Genomic DNA, 19,586 nt, shown 5'->3' with positions numbered 1-19,586 from the left:
TTTCTTGCTTAGTATTATAGGCAAACGTTGTAAGTTAAACTAAGAAAAGTAATTCTTCGGAAGTTTACTAAACTAAAACTAATCTCTAAAATAATTTACATTTATTTTATCGTTACTGTGTTTTTAAGTTAAAGTAGGTTTGTAAACAACAATTTTTATAAATATAAAGACTGTTTGAAACTTTAGTTTTTGAATGTTTTCGATGATAACTTTTTTTAAGTTTAAGATAAACTGTATTTACAACATTCTTATTAATTAGTTATTAAGTCAGAATATTATTTCATGTTTAATGTTTTAGTACAATATTTAAGTAGTACAAATATTAGTGATACATTTTTCTATTTATTAGTAAGTTGATTGAGACAACAAAAATTATGTTTTTTTTGTTTTTGTATATAACTTTAACTATCTCTCTAATTCTTTATATTTATTTTTAGATCCTAGTATTTTTTTAAACAAGAATGACAAAAGAATAACCAAAAGTAAAGCTCATTTTAAAAAGCAAAACTTGATTTAATGAAATTAGCGATAACTAAAAGTTCTTTAACTTATAATCTCGTTTTACACAAAACTAATTGTTATTTTAAAATCAATTTGCCCATTTTTTGGCATACCAAATAAAACATTTAATAGATAAATGTCATATCTATTTCAATACACATCATTTAAAAATTTTCTCTGTTGTTTTTAGTTCAAATATTTTTGTAAATAGTATAATTTTATAAACAAACATAATGAAAGCCACAGTTGCAATACTCTCTTGCTTTCTCATTTGTCACGTGACCGCGTTCCAGATAATCGATTGGTCAAAAGTGGCGATGCCCGCCCCTTCTTACAAGGTGGATTTGGACCAACCTCCTATTAAAAGGTCTTGTTTAATTGATTTTGTTTTCATCATACATTTATTTATGTTTGTTAATCGCCTCAGTTTAGAGTACACGCATTTTAAACTTTTTATTCTAACACGAAATTTTATAACCGGCAGATGGCAGCACATAGCAAAAAACTACGACGGTCAGAGAATATCAAAATGGATAAACGACACGATCAAGTAGTTTTCACGTTTATTCAATGATTTATCTTGATTAAAGTGTATACAACTTCTGTAATACGTTATAAGCTTATTTAAACTTAAGTATTTCAAAAAAATATTAAACCCATAATAACGCTCACAAAGTCTTATCATAAAAAAAAAAACTGATGAATTTGAACTAGTTTTGTACGAAACACGTAATAAGAAAACTTGATATTTTACATTCATATTATTAAACTACTTTTTAAAACCCAGCGAGCTGATCCCTGACTCGAAGGAGCTGGTGGCGGTGCTGATGGAGTTGGTGGCTTCTGACGTGGACGAGCTGTTCACCAAAGAGCAGGCTGACGAGATGAGGGGTCTGAGCGAGGCTCTCCACGTCAAGTTGTACGAAGTCGTGCTGATCAACATCGTGTACGACCTCACCGCTTTCAACAGCTCCAGAACCAGGTGAAGGGAACATAAGTTGGTGTAATTTAGGAACATAGAAGGATACATTAAAATCTTGTGCAACTAGTTAACAAATGTTTATTAGTTAACGCATTTACTCATGATACAATGTTTTACTTTGTTGCACATTAAGAAAAGTGTGATTCTCAGTTGCAGTCTTATTTTAATAGAATTCAAGCTGACAGTTTTTATTGTTATTGTTTTATTAGCTAAAAGTATACAGTTAAGATGGAGTTTACTTTTTACAATGAGTCTAATAATAACGGCTATTGTAAATAAAAATTTTCAATTGTTTTCAAGGTTTGCTTTTTGCAATAAATTTCTACAAATATTAAGACTTTAAAAAAAGCAAAACGTTTTTTATGGGCCAAACTTTATCAGTGGCCTTCGAAAGTAGGTTAGCTTGTCAGTCATTTTGTTAAGTAAAACCATAACATAAACCAAAACTTACACGTTTAAGCAGAAAGTTTGTAAGCATTACTATGTCATTAAATTAAAAAGTTTTAAAGTGGACGTATACTAGTACATATGATCTATTAACCAACATTCGGCCAAGATATTTAAAGCAAGGTTTTAGAATACAAAAATAATTAAAAAAGTAACATAAAGAAAAAATCTACAAGTTTGTATTTTTAAAACTACGTGTTAAACAAACGGTGTAAATAAACAATTTTAAATTGATTATTAAAACGTATTATAAACTAATTAAGTTGACTTATATAAAAGAGCTTCTACAAAAAAAAACATGCTTGTCTTAAAACACGTAATACAGTTAATTAACAACTTATATTTTGTTTTCCAAACGACATATCTTCAACAAAATCACTCATATCAACAGGATGTGCACGAGCATAGTGGCGGAGGACAAGCAGGGAAATATATTGCACGGAAGAAACCTCGATTATTCGGGACCGGCCATGATGAGAGAAATGACAATACAAGTTGACTTCATCAAGAACGGAACAGTGAGTTTATTTTTTAGATAAACTATAAAAGTAGATCTATAACACAAACATAAACTTAAAGAAGTTGTAGATTGTTTACTTAATTCTTCAGTTGAAAAATTAATATTTTTTCTAATGTTAAAATTTTTTAAAAGTAATAAGCGTATTTAAATAAAATACATAAAAGTTCCAAAATTTTTTTTAAATATTTTATTTCATTCTGTAAAAACTTTATGTAAGTTATAAAAACTGCACAAAACCTTAAAAAGTATCCAAATACCTGTAAACACAAAACAATTTAGTAACTATTAAGATCAACCTGTCTGAAACAATTTTACTTTATCTTAAGTTCTCCTAAAAAACCTATAGAAATTTATCAGTTAGTTTACTTCAAAACAAACCAAACCAGATAACACACAATACTTAACATACAATTATTTTTTTTTCACTTCACAGACGCTGTTCAAATCAACCTCTTTTGTCGGCTACATCGGCCTGATCACCGGAGTGAAGTTCGGAAAGTTTTCCATCACCGGCAACGAGCGAAACACCGGAAATCTGGTTTCCCATCTGGTTTCAGCCCTGAGTGGGGGAAACCTCGACTTTTGGCATCTCAGAAAAGTAGGAAGTTTCAAAAATTGTATTAACAGGTTTCTAATGAACTTTTGATGAAAAAGAAATATTTCAATCGTTGTACATAATCTTCATAAAGTTTTCATAAAACTATTTTGAAAAATAAGTTTGTTATAAGCTTTTTGGAATTCTTTAATTAAAATTATCTAAGCAAAGTAGAAAATTTTATAAATTGTAGTTGAAATGTCTTATAAACTAGGAGAAAAGGAGGTGGTTTAAACTTTTAAGTAAACCTTTCAAAGGTTTTATAAAACTGACTCGACAAATAACTTGTGTCAATTTTTTTATTACTTTTAGCTAAAACTTCTATTAAAAAGCTTAGCAGTTTTTAAAAGCTACGCAAGTTTGCTGTTATACTTATATGAATTAGTTTCACTTCCCATGTTTATAAGCTAGAAAATACTTTTTAATTAAAAATAAACAACTGCATAAAACACCTACAAATGCTACTTGTGTACTTTTTACAGCCTCTTAAACATTATGACGTCACAATCTCAACGATTATAACGTCACAGGTGCTGGAGAAGGCGGAGTCGTACGAGGAAGCGTTCGAGATGCTGAAGTCGGCGAAAATAACCGCCCCAGTGTACTACATCGTGGGCGGGTCGAAACCGGGGCAGGGCGCCGTCGTTGTCAGGGACCCGGAAGAAGTGGCCGGGGTCGTGCAGATGAGGGGAGAAAAAGCGCACCCGTTGGTTGTTTTGTTATTTTGATCAGTTTTAAACCAGGTTTTGCTAAAGAGGGCAGTGGCTGGTACGGGGATAAAAAATAAACTAGTTCGATTTTCTAATATTTTAAACACTCGTTAAGTTTTTTTATAATGTTATTTCAGTTTGTTATTTAACCAGGTTTTCAAAATCAATTGATTGTTCTAATAGTTTATTTAATTAAGGTGTTAATTAGCTTGGTATTCTATTGTTTTATTAACAAGTAGCACATAACAGGTGTTTGTTATTTTAACTTATCAAGCTTCAAAAAGGATTTTCCTAAAGCGAGAAAAAAAATTTCGGCTATCAGCGGGGAAATGTCTAGTATTGAGGCAAAAAATTAAATAGGTTATTAAGTGTAAAAAAGAGGTGATTAATTTAAATTCATGCCAAGTGAGCGGATAATGAAAGTTTAATTTTTGAAGTAATTTAACTATATTTAAAATATTTAAAACATAACTGACTCTTTATTATTTTGTACGCAACGTAATTGCTCAGGTGGTACGTGCTGGAGACCAACTACGACCCGTGGACAAAACCACCCAAGGATGACGACCGTCGCGACGCTGGCCTGGTTGCCATGGACAAGGTCACTCAAGCTAAAATAAACCAAGAAACACTTTACAACGTGAGTTTGTTTTAAACAAAAAGAAAAGCCGTGTTTTTGTTGAAGTTAAACATAAAGCTTTATAAGTTTTATTACTTGTTATGTGAAAGTATTGACATTAAAACACTCAAGTTTATCTAACTGTCAACCAAAATACCAAACGAATAAATTTAAGTTCAGGTACACTAGTAAAAAATTATAAAAATTTTGGCGTAGAAAGATATACTAAAAAACTTAATTATTTTTAACTTAACTTTTAATTACTATAGATCAAAGTAGAACTAACTTTATTTACTTTAAAGTTTTGTAACTGTTTTACAGTTGCTTAACTTTTGTTTAGTATGTTTAAACAAATTTAAATGTTTTACCAGTTTCCTTCTAATAATAAGTAATTAAAAAAAAGATGTACAAAAAGAATTATACAAAAGATAACCAATTAAAACGTAAAATGAAAGGAAACTCTGTACTTCTAGCTTTTGTACAACGGTTTTAGTTTTCAGTCGGTATGCTTTTAAATCAAGATATTCAAACATGTTTTACTACTAACTTCTAAACAGGTGTTGTCAGTAGTACCGGTTATGAACGATGAGACGGTGTACACGACAATAATGAGCCCAACAAACTCGTCCATATACTTCACTATGATAAGGTACGACGCCCCTAACCCGTAAACCGCTGTTTTAAACTTATTTATTCTTTTTGATGTGAAAAAAAGACGAAGGCATTAAATTAAATTTAATTGACCTTGTTTATTTGAGTTTTATTAAATTGATTTTTCTCAACCGTACTGGCCTTTAACTTGTTTTTTATAATTCTGCTGCATAAAGACATAAGAAATAACTTACAAGAATTATTTTCTGGATGTAGTTTTATTTATTTTGTGAAATACGTATAAAACATTTTTTAAAGTCTTAATTGGAAACGTTTTTTAAATCTTTTCAGAATTATTAAAGCACACTTTTTTAAACTTAACATTTTTATATTCAATGTGTGTTCAATTAAGAATTTTTTTTATTTTATATTTACATGACGAACAAAAACTATTTTGTTAATTTTTAGCATATATTGGTATTTTATTTGATAGGATTTAAACTTTTTAATCATTTGTTAATATTTAGTTCACATTAGCTCCAACAAGTTAGTCTAAAAGCTAGTGCTGTATAACAGCAATCTTTTTTGAATAAAGCTAAAAGTGTTTAAAAAAAAAAGTTACTTTTATTTTATAATCTTTGTAAATTTTTAAGCACACTATTTTTAAATTTACACTTTTATATTTAAGGTGTTTTTATCTCAAACAACTATCATTTGTTTTTAAATATACAGGACGACTGAAAACTATTTTATTAAGTTTTAAAATAAGTTTGTATCGTATACTATAAAATAAATTCAAATTTATAAAAAAAATTATTTAGTTTTGCAAATTTTCTCAAAACAAGTTAGTTTAAAATCGGTGCTGTATGACAGCAAAATAAATTTATTCTATAAAGCTAATCTTTAAACATATAAAGTAAGAGAAACTGTACAAATCAAACAAAAGCAGATAAATTTCAAAACGATTTAACACGACACATTTTTACGATAAACATGCTCAAGATCATTATTCAAATAAATATAGCTGTAAAACTGTTTGTTTAAGTTATCTTGTGTTTGATAGTAAAACTACGTACTTTAAATGTCAAATAAGCTCATTTTACTAAACCATATGTAATAAAAGTAAGTAATAAAAAAAGTTTCTACTACTAATACTTGGACAAATTTTTACAAGTCTTAAGAGACTTTTAGATTTAAATTTCAGTCTTAAACTTGTCTAATGTATACTTTACTGCAATCGTCTATCGCCGTTTTTGTCGTTGGCGCCAGCTCGTATTTTTCGGCCATGTCATCAGAAAGCCAGTTTGCGCTGACGAATATTTCCCGCGCTTTGTTCACTTCCAGCGTGATCTTGAAGCTCTCGCCGCCGTAAACCATTTTGTACATGACGTCACGAGTTTCTATTACGTCATAGTTCAGGATGACGACGCACTTCCTGCTCGGCTCCAGCATCTCCGGAAAGTTTTCGTTTTTCGACGCGTCGGTCGACTGCGAGCTTATTTTCTCCCAACTTTTGCCGCTGCCGTTAAAAATGGTCAGCTCTGGCTGAAAAGGGTCCGAATTAGTTTCGTCCTCCGAAGTTTTTTTGGACGCTTTCGCATTGCTGGCTTCATCGTTCTGTTCTTAAAAGTAATTTAAAGTTAATATGATGCTTAAAAATTTCGTTTTAAAAATTTTTGTTGCACAATTTTAAAAATATTTATTGATTTTTGAACAATCTAATAGCTAAATTGCCTTTATTGTAGTTGCTGAATTTTTATAGTTATAAATTTTAGCTTTTAAGTAAACAAGCACCCACTACAAAGGTTTTATATTTGTCGTAGCGGTTTGACATTTTTAAATTCTAACATTTTTTATCAAATATTTAAAATAGCTTAAATTGTTTTTTACCTGTTCTAAATTAACTTTTGCAAGCGGTTAGTTCTATAATATCTTAGTTAAGCTTTTACAGTTTATTATTATAATATTAAAATAATATTCTATTACAAAGGTGTGTACGTCAAATGTAAAACATTTTAGATATTTTTAGAAGAGTTTGTAAAAAGGTTTAATCGTTTAAAATTTAGTAAAAAACAAAACATTGTGAGTTAAAAATACTCTAGGGTTTATGAATGCAAAGATTTAAAGCTTAAACGAAAAAAGGACAGGCTAAAAGTAAAACAATATAAAAAAATGTAAATAGTTTTTTAACTGGTTTATGGTTTTAAATCATCGAATTTCCGTATGTATCTATACAGTTGTAATTAAGTACAAATTTTGTTATTTTTGCTTTAAAAAACGTAATCTCATAACTTATAAAACATGTAAAAATAAAAAAGTAGTCTTTTTATCTAAAAACAAACGATGGCTACAACTACGGAAAATGAAGTTTTATCTATGCAACACAAACAAATTGAATATTTATTTGGTACTTTTTATTAGTTTTTAATATGTTTTAGTTTTTATCAGTTTAAAAGTTTGATAACACTAGCTTGGTTTGCATCTTAACTTATTAATTAGATTTCACAAACTAAAAAAAAATCATTTAAAATATTTCATCAGTGAATATTAATTATCTTATTCTTAAAAAAAAAAATATTTGTTATTGTTATAAAGGAGATAAATTAATATTTTAAGACATTAACTTCTATAACCAGTAGAATTTATAACCTACTTCTAATTTAACTTTATATTTCGATTGGAAATAGGTTTTTATCTTTAAAAGTTTTTACTATGACTGATTTAAGTTATTTGATTGTAAAACTAATAAATAAATAAGCCATAAATGTCGCAAACTTTTGGAAGTTACATTTATTACTTTAATAAACAGGTTTTATTATTGTGAGGTCGTTTGAAGAAAACTTCAAAAGCCTATTTAACTAGTTAACAAGATATAAGATTATTTTAGCTTTTTATTTGTGATTTATAAATATTAAACTAAAATTTTTTTATTAAAAAGTGTTTAAATACTTTTTCTCTTTGCGTAAAAAATATATATAAAAAAATCAATAATAAGTTAAAGTATCAAAAACTACTTTAATACTTTAAACACAGAAAATTTAAATAACAATGCATAAGTTTATACATTTTCTTGTTAGCTTGCAAAAAAAAAAAACAAGCAAAAGACTCTCGATATAACCTTTAATGATATCTTTTTAAATATAAAACTATTTAGATATTAAGATAAAACTATTTAAAAGACAATAAAAATTAAGTGCTTATTATCTTAGGGAGGTTTAAATTGCTAGAAGTAATAAAATCTCTCATTTGAAAAAATAAACATTGTTAACTTTATGACAGTTAAGACTAAATTTTAAATTGTGTATATTTTTTTATACTTTAATTAAAGTCAAATAGCTAAACAACAAAGAAAGTCTTTTGAGTAAAATTTTAAAATTTCTTTACTAATGCACTAACAAGAAACTTATCAACTCTATATCAGACTTTTTAATGAATATTGAGTATTCAGTAAGGAAACAAAAAATATTCTTTATATTACTTTTTTATTATATATTTTATTGTAAAACGAAATCAGAACGCGCTGAAACTATTGTTTCCTTAAGTTCTTACTTATTCCTACTTATAAAGTAAACAGTTAAACAATATGCAGTATCATGCTAATGGAATACTTACGCAAAAATTTAAACTTACTGTTGTCAGTGCTTAAAGAAGCTGACTCTTCAGAATCTAAAATGACCGTTTCGTAAACGTTTGTTTTTTGCTTGGCAGCTTTATTGCTGCTTTTGAACGCCTTGCCCGTGTCAACTTGGCCTTCATTTATGCTGTACTTGTTCTTCTTCCGAAAAAAGTTCATTGTCATCGAAGTTTTTATTTCAAAGTTGTTAAAAAAAGTTGATTTTTTATATAGCTTTTAATTGCTTCACTTTGCTCTTAAAGCTTTATTTTATTTTAGTGTTAGAGCTAATCGAAAAGTTTGTAATTAAAGTTTTTAAGTACTTTAAAATCTAATCTATAAGTTACTTGTGTTTGAATTACTTTTAGTGATTATTTAAATATAAATACTTTCTAACTTTCTAGGTAAAGCTTTTTTAAAATTTACATCAAATCACAATTTTTAATCAAACATTTTATTTGAACAAACTTCAGAAACAGTTTAGTTATAAAATTTAATCTAATGTTGTATTCGTAATTTATAGTGATTAATAAAATATATTTCGTTTATTTGTTATACTACCCTTGATTAGTTCTAATGTTTTAAAAATAATCTACATATTTAAGTTTCTTTAGATGTGTACATTATTCTTACTATAGTTAAATCAACAATTGCAACTTACAGTTCACTGTAAAAATATTTATTTAATAGAAAAATAATCATGTCATACTTATAACATCAAACTACAGTTATACTTTTGAATAATATACTAAAAACTAAGGTTTATTGTTTGACATTTAAAAAAAATTGAAAAAGTGCTTAAAAAAGTTCTAAATGTCGTTCTAAATAGCAACCCCATATGAGATTGTTTTTATTGTTTTTAAGAGCTAGAGCAGAAACGAAAAAGGAGATTTTAAGACAATTTCTGTTTGTTTAGACTTTTTGCAAACAAACTGAAGTAAAGGTAAATTCCAAAGCTTTAAAAAATTTGTTTACCAAGTAGAATGGATTTTAAACATTTAAAAGATTAAGCAAAACTGAAAACTGGAGAAAATAGACTTTATAGTAAAATATTGTGTAGGTAGTCTTTCTAAAAATCTCACTGTAACATAAATATATTTTTTTACTTGTTATTTTTTAATATTTACTGTGCTAAAATAGTCAAATAATACGTAAGTTTCTTATATAGTTGCAGTTTCAAATATACTGAAGTTTTTAAATATGTAGAAATTTCTTAGTAAGTCATTTGCAACTGTAAAATCAAAAATACTTCATGTTTAAAAAATATTTTTTTCATAAATAAAACACAATCTGTTAGTCAAACTTGCTGGCTTAAAAAAAAAACAAAAGCAGTTAATCACATCAGGTTCTAGTGACATTTAGCATACTTTCTGTCAACTTAAATAATCACCACTGGCAGCTTACTGACGGTAAAGCAAACAAGTTCAATGTTTATAAAGTGTGAGGCACTTATCTTAATACTATTGCAATTGTTATAGTTAACCGAAAACTCCATATGAAATTGTTTATGAACTTTAAATATGCTTCACAAAAGTTTTGTTTGTTAACTTACTTTTAATATGCTTAGAAAACATTTTAATTTTACAGAACAAAAATCTTTAAAAAACTATCTATAAACTGTCACTGAAATAAACTTAAGTTTTTATCTATGGTCTTTTAATCTACAGTGTTACTGTGCAAAACATCTTTAAGTATCTAAGTTGGTTACAGTACTTTTATTATTATTTATTTTACATGTAAAACATTTTTTAGAACATCAACCATTTTGTAAACAATAAAAAAGTACAATTCGGTACTTGCTTAAAAAAAATCACTCTAGAATATTGTAGCGAGATTATTTAACTACTTCTATACTAAGCTGTGTGTACTCAAGCTCCTACATTTTGCAAAAAAAAATCTCTTTTAAAAATCAAAACAAAATCTGTTTTTCATAGATAAAACTCAATCTGTTAATAAAAGTTATCTTACTGAATAACAACAGTGCAGTTAATCACACCAGGTTCCAGTGACATTTAGCATACTTTCTGCCAATTTAAATGATCACCACTGGCAGCTTACTAAAGGTAAAGCAAACAAGTTCACTGTATATAAAGTGTGAGGCACTTATCTTGCTAACGCCCAACGTAACACACTCGGAAATTAGCTAAGTAAACAGTTTGGCGGTAGAGCTCGACAAAAATTCCAAAACTTTCTTCTAACTCAACAAGACTACATGTTTTTAAAAATTGAAATGCTAATTTTTTTCTATTGATTTAAACCGTCATGGCTTCAGTTTTAAAAGTTAAAATTTACTTTCCAAAAAATATATATTAAAACTACGTTTATTGTTATGATTAAAAAGTTAAAGTTTAACTAGACCAGCTTATATTTAAATTTTTTTTAGTTATACAGAGTAGTTAAATCTTGTGATTTTGTTTTTATATATCTAAAAAAAAAATATTTCAAATTTGTTTAAATTTTAATTATGTGCTTTCATTATTATAAATTACTTTTTTACCTAAAAATTTTCAATCGCTCGAATAAACGCGATTGAGAAAATTCTTAAAAACTAATAAACTGTAAAACAATACTCTATGAATTTTAGTACTTTAAGTTTATCAAAAAAAAGTTGATATGTAGTATCAATGAAAAAATAAATATAGAATTATAGAATCGGAAGTTATAAAAAAAGCTATTATTGTTTATGCCTAAAGTTAAGCACACGTAAAAAAAGATTTGTGTCTAGTAAAAACATTTTCTAAAAAGTTAAGATAAATAGTATCTCATAAAAAAAGTTTTTTTTCTGTTTTTTTACTAGCAAAGATAACTTAAGTACAATATAGTAAACAATAAAACTCTTTTATACTTTTTTAAAGTTTATATTAAAAAATATTTTTTGTTGCTAGTTTTTTTAAAAATCAAAAATTAATAAATTTTTATTTAGAAAAAAATAAAGTGATTTAACCCAACCTTTTTAATAATACTAATTTTAATGAGAACTTTTTAAGTTTTTAATTTGGTTGTCTAGGCAAACTGCTTCATTCAAACGAGTTTAAGTGAACTAAAAATTGGATTACACACACTTTAAAAGACTATTAAAGTTTTATATTGAATACCAAACCATGTTTTAATTACCTTTGTTTTTATAAGTGATTAATTTTAAATAATTAAACAAATAAAAAAAACGTTTTGTTTAGAAACACTACTTATGTTTTACTGCTTGAAAAATAGTTTTACTTGATAACAAGCGGGCTTGTCTCCAGAAAGGTACTTTGCTGATGCTAAGGATATCAGGGAAATTATGTTACAATTCTAAAGACAGGATAAACAGGCGTTAGGCAATTATAGAGTTTGATTGAAACACTTTTTGTTATTTTTATTCTTAATTTGTAAAAGTTAGAATGTAACATAAGATTTTGAGCGATGCATGTTATACCGTTTTAAACACTTTAACAAAGTAGCTAAACATCTAACCTTAAAACACAACCTTTTTATTAACCTTCTGTTAAAAGATCTGAAAAGTAAATAGCTTAATAAAAGTTTAGTTTTTTTAGTTTAAAAAAGTATGTAACTTACAAAAGATGAATAGATTTAATTAAAAAGCGCTTGAATTGGGTTGAACTTTGTCTAAACCTCAAGTTTTTTTGGTCTTTTATTGCTGAATTTAACCAAAATACGAGTTAGAAATTTATAACATAATTTTATACAAAAGTATTTTACTGGGTATACAGCAGTTATAAATAAATAAAATTCGCTTATTTATTTCTTTATTGGTCTTTAGTCTTTACACAAACACAAATGCAGAATAAATTTAGTAAACATATTTAAAACTTATAAACTTAATGTATATCAAAACAACTTAAACTGAGTAAAGTATAAACAGTTAAATTTATAGATAAAGAAGAACATTGTATTAACTAATACTATGTTTTTCTATTGTTTGGGTATTTTATGAAAGTCTGCTTCCCCCAAATCATGTTCAAGCACTATTTCGTTTTTAATCCAGCTTTTAGATTTAAAACTAATAACATGTAGTTTATTAGGACTATCATAGCCGCAATCTTTATCACAACAAAAACATGCGCATAAAATAATTAAATTTTTATTAAAGCACCCTATTTTATATTCATTATGTGGATCAAAGGGTAGCTTTTTACTCATCATTGTAAACTTTCTAGAAATACTATCATAGGTCTCAGAGCATATTCTGCCTCTTCCACCAGTCACAAACAATCTTCTATCAAATGTAAATGAAGAGTGACCATGTCTACTTTTAATCATATCAGGTAAAATGTTCCATTTGTTTTCATGATGACAAAATGCTTCTACTGACTTCAAACGCCCGCTTTCACTGTATCCTCCGGTGACAACAATTTTGCCTTCATAAACTAAACAGGCTGAAAGACACCTTTCCTTGTGCAACATTGCTACTTGTCGCCAATCATCGTTCATTGCTTCATACTTATAACATTCTGCTGTATATTTAAAATCTGGAGAACAACCGCCAATTAGATAAACACAATTCATAAATGAACAAACACTAAAATTATTTCGTTTGTTGCCTATAAATTTCAGTTCTTTACAGACTTTAGTCCTTGTAGAATACACCTCGAAGATGTTTTTGTAAATTCTATCGATATTGTTAAAGACACTATCAAATGTGTAAAGCTCAGAACCAATCAAAACTGTTTTTCTCAAGTAACTTGGTAAAGTTAGACTGCGTTGAACAGAAGTTTTAAGATCAGGGCAACTTATTGTAACAATTTCATTTGTGCAACCAGTTTTATTTATTCCCCCAAAAACAACAATATCAAACTCATCCTGATTGCAAATACGACTTTCATACAAAATCAAAGACTTTACATTGGGAATCATAACTTTTGATATGCTAGTTTGTTATAACTAAATTACGAATACCTGCATTAACAATTTTTTGAAAAATTTAAGTATTTGAACAAGCTAGAGTCATAAAAATAAATTAAGATAATTAATATAAAAGATAATTTTATATTAAAACTGCATAATATTGCAGTTTTTAGTAAGTTTTAATAGTATTTAACGTAACAAATATATATAATATTTTTTTAACAATATTTTTTCAGTACAAATGTACATATAATTTATATCAATTGGATAGTTTCGTTACATAAATAGCTGACTTACTTGTTCTAGTTAGAGCAAAAATAAATACTAGCTAGTTTTAAACAAAAAAGTTCGATTGCAAAAAGACCTTTTCTTTGTAACTTCAGTAGTTTGTATATTTTGCTACAACTTCTATACTAATTAATACTTTTAGCTTAAGATGTTGTTGAAAATGATTTGCATGCTCTTTTAAGTATAGTATATATATAAAATAAAACTTCATTATTGGTTGAATTACATAATTTTTAATTTAAGTTTCAAAGTTTTAGTAAGGAAAAGCTAAGAGTTAACATAAAGCTCTTATAATGTCACTTAGATCATCAGACCACAAGCTTTTGGTAGACTGGGACCCTAACAAACTAATAGTCATATCCTATTTCAAAGCAATATCGTACAGCTTTTTCACCACAAATAGCTAATTACATTTTTCTTATGTTATTTCCACAGTCCTAAAAATTTTTGTTCTATAGTTCCTTTTACTTTATAGTTAATTCAACCGTAAAAATCCTCAATAGAGAGATATTTATTTATGAATAAGTTAAAATTGTAAGAGGGTGCGCTTAAACTTGTTTAATTTTAAGAAAAGTTTCAAATAAAGTTTTAAAATGATTTTTGACTCCATATTATTTTGAACTACGTTAATTTCGAAAACTGTGATTAGTTCAAAAAAATTGTTTTTAAGTTTTATTATTTGAATAAGTCAGCTTTATAAAATCGATTATATAAGTGGATATAAATACAGGTTTTGATAAAACATTGAAATTTTAAAAATCGTTAAAATTGACAGACAAATAGTAATAACTTAAATGATACTTTAAATTTATAAAAAATAAACATTTTATAGAATCACACTTTTTTACATATGTATTAAAAACTGTTGTTCAGTTGTTCCACACATAAAAATTATGACATTTACATTCGTTTAATTAAGACAGTTGTACAACGTATAGTTCATTAACTAGCATTTTTCTTAAGTGAGTGGTAGTTAATGAATGTGAAAAGTCATTAGAAATTGTGTGACATATTATTAGTTTATCTGTCTAGCCAACAAATAGGAAAATTTAACTGGAAAAAATGGTGTTTTATTCTGCAATGAATGTTCAGAACTTACGTTTTGTAAAAATTTTGAGTTGGGATTTTATTTAAAACAATTAAGTCCATTACGTTTGTTTTAGTATTGTTAAAATAACTACTTATTCATCTTAATCTTGGTAATTTTAGCAACTTAATGAAAAGCAAGGCCTTTTTTTTTTTTTAGGAATTTGGTGAGGTTACAAAATTGGAAGTTGTGAGAAATGGGCAAAGATTAAAGGTGGACAAAGTTGTGCTGGAGTTTGCGGTAGATATTCTAAGTAGATGCTTTCTTTAGAAGAGACTTGAAAGATGACAAGTTGAAAGGTTCGTTATAGCAATTGTATTATAAGAAACTCTATAGCAACTATTTATTAATGCATCAAAATTTTTAAAGTCTATATCTGTTTATAATTTAAAGTTTTTGTAAATTTCTGATTCTCTTTTAGTAAAATTTCTTTAAGAAATATCTATACTGCTTTTTTTTTGTAAATGTAGTAAAACATACTTTTAAAACTACTTAAATTATAAATTATTTTTTAGCGAAAACTTTTGAACATTGAACGTTATAGTTTTTTTTCTTCTGGACTACTTACATATTGAAACATTTATGATGTTTTGTGACTGAACATGTTAGAAATTCATAAGAAAACTGTTAGGAACTCATTTCCCTCTTGAGCTGATACTAGTTATTTTTTAAGTTTTCGTTTTTGTATTTTTTATTTGATGTTGTTCTGTTTTTTTTTTTTTTTTGCAATAAGCTAGTTTACTTGTATAATATTCGTTTTATACTTACAAGTTTACTAATTAAACTACTTGAACTCAAATATTATTTAACGTTATCTAACTCCTGTAATGGAAGGTAACGACGTAACATGTTAAACTCAGGTCCCAGATAACAAACTTTATCATATTTAATATACCATTGTATGAAAATAAGTTTCCCTATCTAGAAACTTAAAATAAAGTAAGCTTTGCATGCTTGGTTCAATTTATAAATTTGTCTTTTATAAATAAACAGAAATGTAGAGGCTCACATCTTTGGCTTTTGAATTAGTTTGACATAAGGCTTTCAGTTACACACCATTTGCTTTTAAAAACTGTTTTGAACTGTTTTAGTTTTTTTAGTAAAGAAAATAAAAACTTATAGATTATGTTTTTTTTTTTTTTTTTTTTTAAAGGTAGAAAAACATCAGAAGAACCCACTCTCCCCTCTACAACGATAAACGTTTTCTGAAGGTCATGCAAGTGAGTTTCAGCTCATCACGTGTTATTCCACCTGCCCTATCTTTTAAATTTACTAAGAAAAAAAATTACTTTTTAATTAAAAATAAAACTAAATCTGTCTAAAAACAAAAAAAAAAAAAACAAAACAAAAATGTTTAACTAACCAAAAATAAAAAACTAATCCTAACCCTTTATTCAAAAAACAAAACCCTTGGTGACACGCCATTTGGCAAACACTCACAAGGCTAAAATCTCAACATCAAAAACCACAAAGTGTGGGAAAAACGATGAAGCTCAAATCCCCAAGTAAGTGTCCACCGGCGCTACAACAAAAAACACATCAACAATCCAATCATGTGATCACTGCCACCAGTGTGAACTCACAATCAGCTGTTGCAAAATCAGATAAACCGATATCTAATTTAAAGTATTTAGTTCTAGAAAAAAAAAGCTAGACTAAAGAAAAACTGTAAGTAGGAAAAAAAGTAACTATTTGTATTAAAAAAAAATAAAATATACGTATACATTAACACTAAAATCAATAAAATAATAAGTGTTCTACAACTTTTTTTAGTATTAACTTGGTTCAAAACTCAAAAAAAAAAAAATAAATAAAATAAAATAAAATAAATAAATAAATAAACAAATAAATAAGTAAGTATAATAAATAAAATAGATATTAAATAAATAAACAAACTAAAAAAGAATAAACATTTTGTACTAACTTTAATGTTTTATAATAAATTATTTAGTAAAGATGTTTAAAAAACTGTATTATTTTCTTACCCATTACTGCCATTACTGACCACAGGAACCACTTAATCTCTTTCCTTAAGATTATTTTTTTGCTCTTTTTCATTCATATTTTTCTTGTTGCCTTTTCTGAAAAATCAACAACAAAAAAAGCAACATAGAAATCAATAATAAATAAGAAGGGAGTAGTTTAATTTTATTATAAAAAAGTATAACTTGTTGGTAAAATATTATTGCAAAACTACACTTATGCTATCTAAAATATTTATCATTTTTTAGTTTAAGGTTTTTTATTATAAGCTCACGTTGTTATTTTAGAAAATATTTCTGGTAATTTATCAATTCATTGTTTTCTATTTTGATCTTTTTTGTTTTAAAAATTTAAAGTATAAAAACTAATAAATTTATTTAGAGTATTAATGTTATATTCAACATGATATTACCAAAAGTTGTTTCAAAGTGTCATTTCAATTTTTCTGTAAATGTTTAAATATCAATTAATAAATGCATGTTTTTTATTTGAAGTTCTCTGAACGCATCCATTGCTGAACTGTCAATGTTTTATTGCACACTGATTAGGTAATTTTAACTATTATCATTATTCAAAAAAATTAAACAAAAATTTCTAGTTAAAACAAAAATTATTATACAAAGATTGAAGTGTCACTTTAGTATTTATTGAAAAAAACTAGTAGTTGAAACAACTAGATTACTCTTCAATGTACAATTAAGAACATAGGGGGGAGGGGGTAGATAGATACCTCAAAATTTAAGGAAGTGTTCCTTGATAGATTTATAAAATTCTGTTGAAAGTTTTTTTTAATTAAAAATAAAAAATTTATAAAAAAAAAAACAAAAAAAAAACTGTTTTTTTTTTTTAAATTTTAAAAAATAAAAATTTTATAACAAAAAAAAAAAAACTGTTTTTTTTTTTTATAAAATTTTTATTTTTTAAAATTTTCTTATGACAGAATTTCTTAATATTGCAAGGAACATTTCCTCAAAATTTCAGGTAGTTATCTCAAAAAACATAGGAGGAGATATATTTTTAGTGATTTCTAGTTGATTGCAGTTTTATTTTGCACCTCCCATAAGGAATCTATTGTTGACTCGGACTTTGACCAGCTATATCTCAAAAACTGTTTTGAATTTTTTAAATCTATAAAATGCATCTTGTAGCTTAGTAAAAACTATATAAAGTAAGATCAAATTGTAAAAAATGTTTAACTCCCCTATGCCCTTAATTCTAAGATCTTCATAACGTTTTAGCTACAAAGAATTGTTCATCAAAACTTAAATGACACAATGACAAGTGTGCTGGAAGGTGGTCAACTTAACTGCTCACTCTTTTTTTCTAAAAAAATAACTTTAAGTAGCTATCAAGCAATTTTCAATATACTGCTCTACAATATTATTTCAAAGTGATAAAGGTAAATAAAAATGTCTTTAGAACAGAATTAAAAAAAATTAAAAAATAAAAATTTTACAAGAAAAAAACAAAAAAAAACTGTTTTTTTTGTTTATTTTTTATATAAAATTTTTATTTTTAATTTTTTTCAAAATTCCTTCTGACAGAATTTTCTAAATATATCAAGGAACATTTCCTGAAAGTTTGAGGTAGTTATCTCAAAAAATGTAGAAGATAGATTTTTAGTGAAATAGTCTATTTTTGCCGTTTTAGTTTGCGCCTCTTATAAGGAACCTGTTGTTGGCTCCGAGTTTGACCGGCTATATCTTAAAAACTATTTTGAAGTTTTTAAATCTGTAAAAAGCATTTTTTAGCTTAGTAAAAACTATATAAAATAGAATCAAAAACCAAAAAAGGGTGTTTACCCCCCCTCCCCATGCCCTTAATTTATTTATTGCTTAAATTCGACATCATCTATTTTTATCTTAGCATCAGTGGCCTACTAAGAAAAACTTTAACCTTTGGACAATTATATGAAAAATAGAAGATCATGAAATCAAAATACTAATCAATGCAACAAACCCGTACTTAATCATCAACAGCAGATTTGGATCAAAACAAACAACAACAATAAACTATTTGTAGTAACCATGGAAGGAAAGCATGGTGCAAAAATTTGTAAAATAGTAGGCTTATACATACTAAATGCAGGGTTCGTGCGCGTCAGGCTAAGTCAGGCTAAATCAGGCTAAATCAGTTTTTTTGAAAAAAGTTGAAAAACGTCAGGCTAAATCAGTTTTTATGTTTAAAAATTTGAGAATCTCAGTTTTTGTCAGTTCAAATGCATGAATTTTTTTTAATTAAGATCAAATTGAGATGTGAATTTATTTCTAAATAAACATTTAGTTATTAAAGACAAAATCAGTCAGTATTTGTAAAAATAAGTGCTTAAAACCTTTTGTTGAATCTCTAAAATAATTTTAAGAATCTTCATTATTTTGTTTTTAGTAGGTTATATACGTCATAATTATAAAAGTTCATAAAAAAGTACAGTTTAAACATTACAGTTTAGTTGAACTACTTAGCTGTTTGTTTGAATTTGTTTACATCAGCTTTGTTTTTCAGAGCTTAGTTGGTTAAACTGTTTTCTAATATAAAGACTTTATACCAAATACTTTTTAGATTAATACTCTTAGCAGTTTGTTCATATATTTTATTTTCTGTTTATTCAAAGTTATTAGCACAAGACTAAAACATAGCTTAAAAATATAAGTTTCATAATTAGTAGAATCATATTTTGCAAGTTTATAACATAAAGAGCTTAAACTGTTTTTTTAGTTTGAGTAGTTATTTTAAAAATTTTGTTGTTAATGAAAAGATAAGTTTTAGAGTCCAGATCATGTGTTTAATACTTATCTTTATGTATTC

The 19,586-nt window shown here is 26.5% G+C and overlaps 2 protein-coding genes across 2 annotated transcripts; one reads left to right on the top strand and one right to left on the bottom strand.

The window, feature by feature from the left end:
* The first annotated feature begins 734 nt into the window (after positions 1-734).
* LOC145843116 (N-acylethanolamine-hydrolyzing acid amidase-like) lies at positions 735-5,045 on the top strand. Its single transcript, XM_082950578.1, has 8 exons — positions 735-868; positions 986-1,051; positions 1,289-1,483; positions 2,322-2,448; positions 2,884-3,048; positions 3,576-3,751; positions 4,266-4,395; positions 4,932-5,045. The coding sequence occupies exons 1-8, from the start codon at positions 735-737 to the stop codon at positions 5,043-5,045; spliced, it is 1,107 nt and encodes a 368-aa protein (XP_082806704.1).
* A 783-nt stretch (positions 5,046-5,828) lies between these two features.
* Positions 5,829-8,859, bottom strand: LOC145842675 (uncharacterized). The gene is made up of 2 exons (XM_082950147.1): positions 8,596-8,859; positions 5,829-6,587 (listed from the first exon to the last, which is right to left on the bottom strand). Exons 1-2 carry the CDS (start codon positions 8,762-8,764, stop codon positions 6,172-6,174), a joined length of 585 nt encoding a protein of 194 aa, XP_082806273.1. The 5' UTR covers positions 8,765-8,859; the 3' UTR covers positions 5,829-6,171.
* Between the last annotated feature and the right edge of the window lie 10,727 nt (positions 8,860-19,586).

This window comes from Thalia democratica, chromosome 8 (assembly GCF_965202585.1).
Source record: "Thalia democratica chromosome 8, ktThaDemo2.hap1.1, whole genome shotgun sequence".
In the NCBI taxonomy this organism is placed as follows: domain Eukaryota; kingdom Metazoa; phylum Chordata; class Thaliacea; order Salpida; family Salpidae; genus Thalia; species Thalia democratica.
Note: the sequence above shows the minus strand (reverse complement) of the source record. Positions and strands in the feature narration are given on the sequence as shown.

Bases quoted from the DNA above. Each gene is read 5' to 3' on its own strand.
- LOC145842675 (XM_082950147.1), bottom strand. From the start codon at position 8,764: ATGACAATGAACTTTTTTCGGAAGAAGAACAAGTACAGCATAAATGAA. The intron at 6,588-8,595 runs GTAAGTTTAAAT...ATTACTTTTAAG, and splicing joins TTCTTTAAGCACTGACAACA to AACAGAACGATGAAGCCAGC.
- LOC145843116 (XM_082950578.1), top strand. From the start codon at position 735: ATGAAAGCCACAGTTGCAATACTCTCTTGCTTTCTCATTTGTCACGTG. The intron at 869-985 runs GTCTTGTTTAAT...TATAACCGGCAG, and splicing joins GACCAACCTCCTATTAAAAG to ATGGCAGCACATAGCAAAAA. The intron at 3,049-3,575 runs GTAGGAAGTTTC...ATAACGTCACAG, and splicing joins ACTTTTGGCATCTCAGAAAA to GTGCTGGAGAAGGCGGAGTC.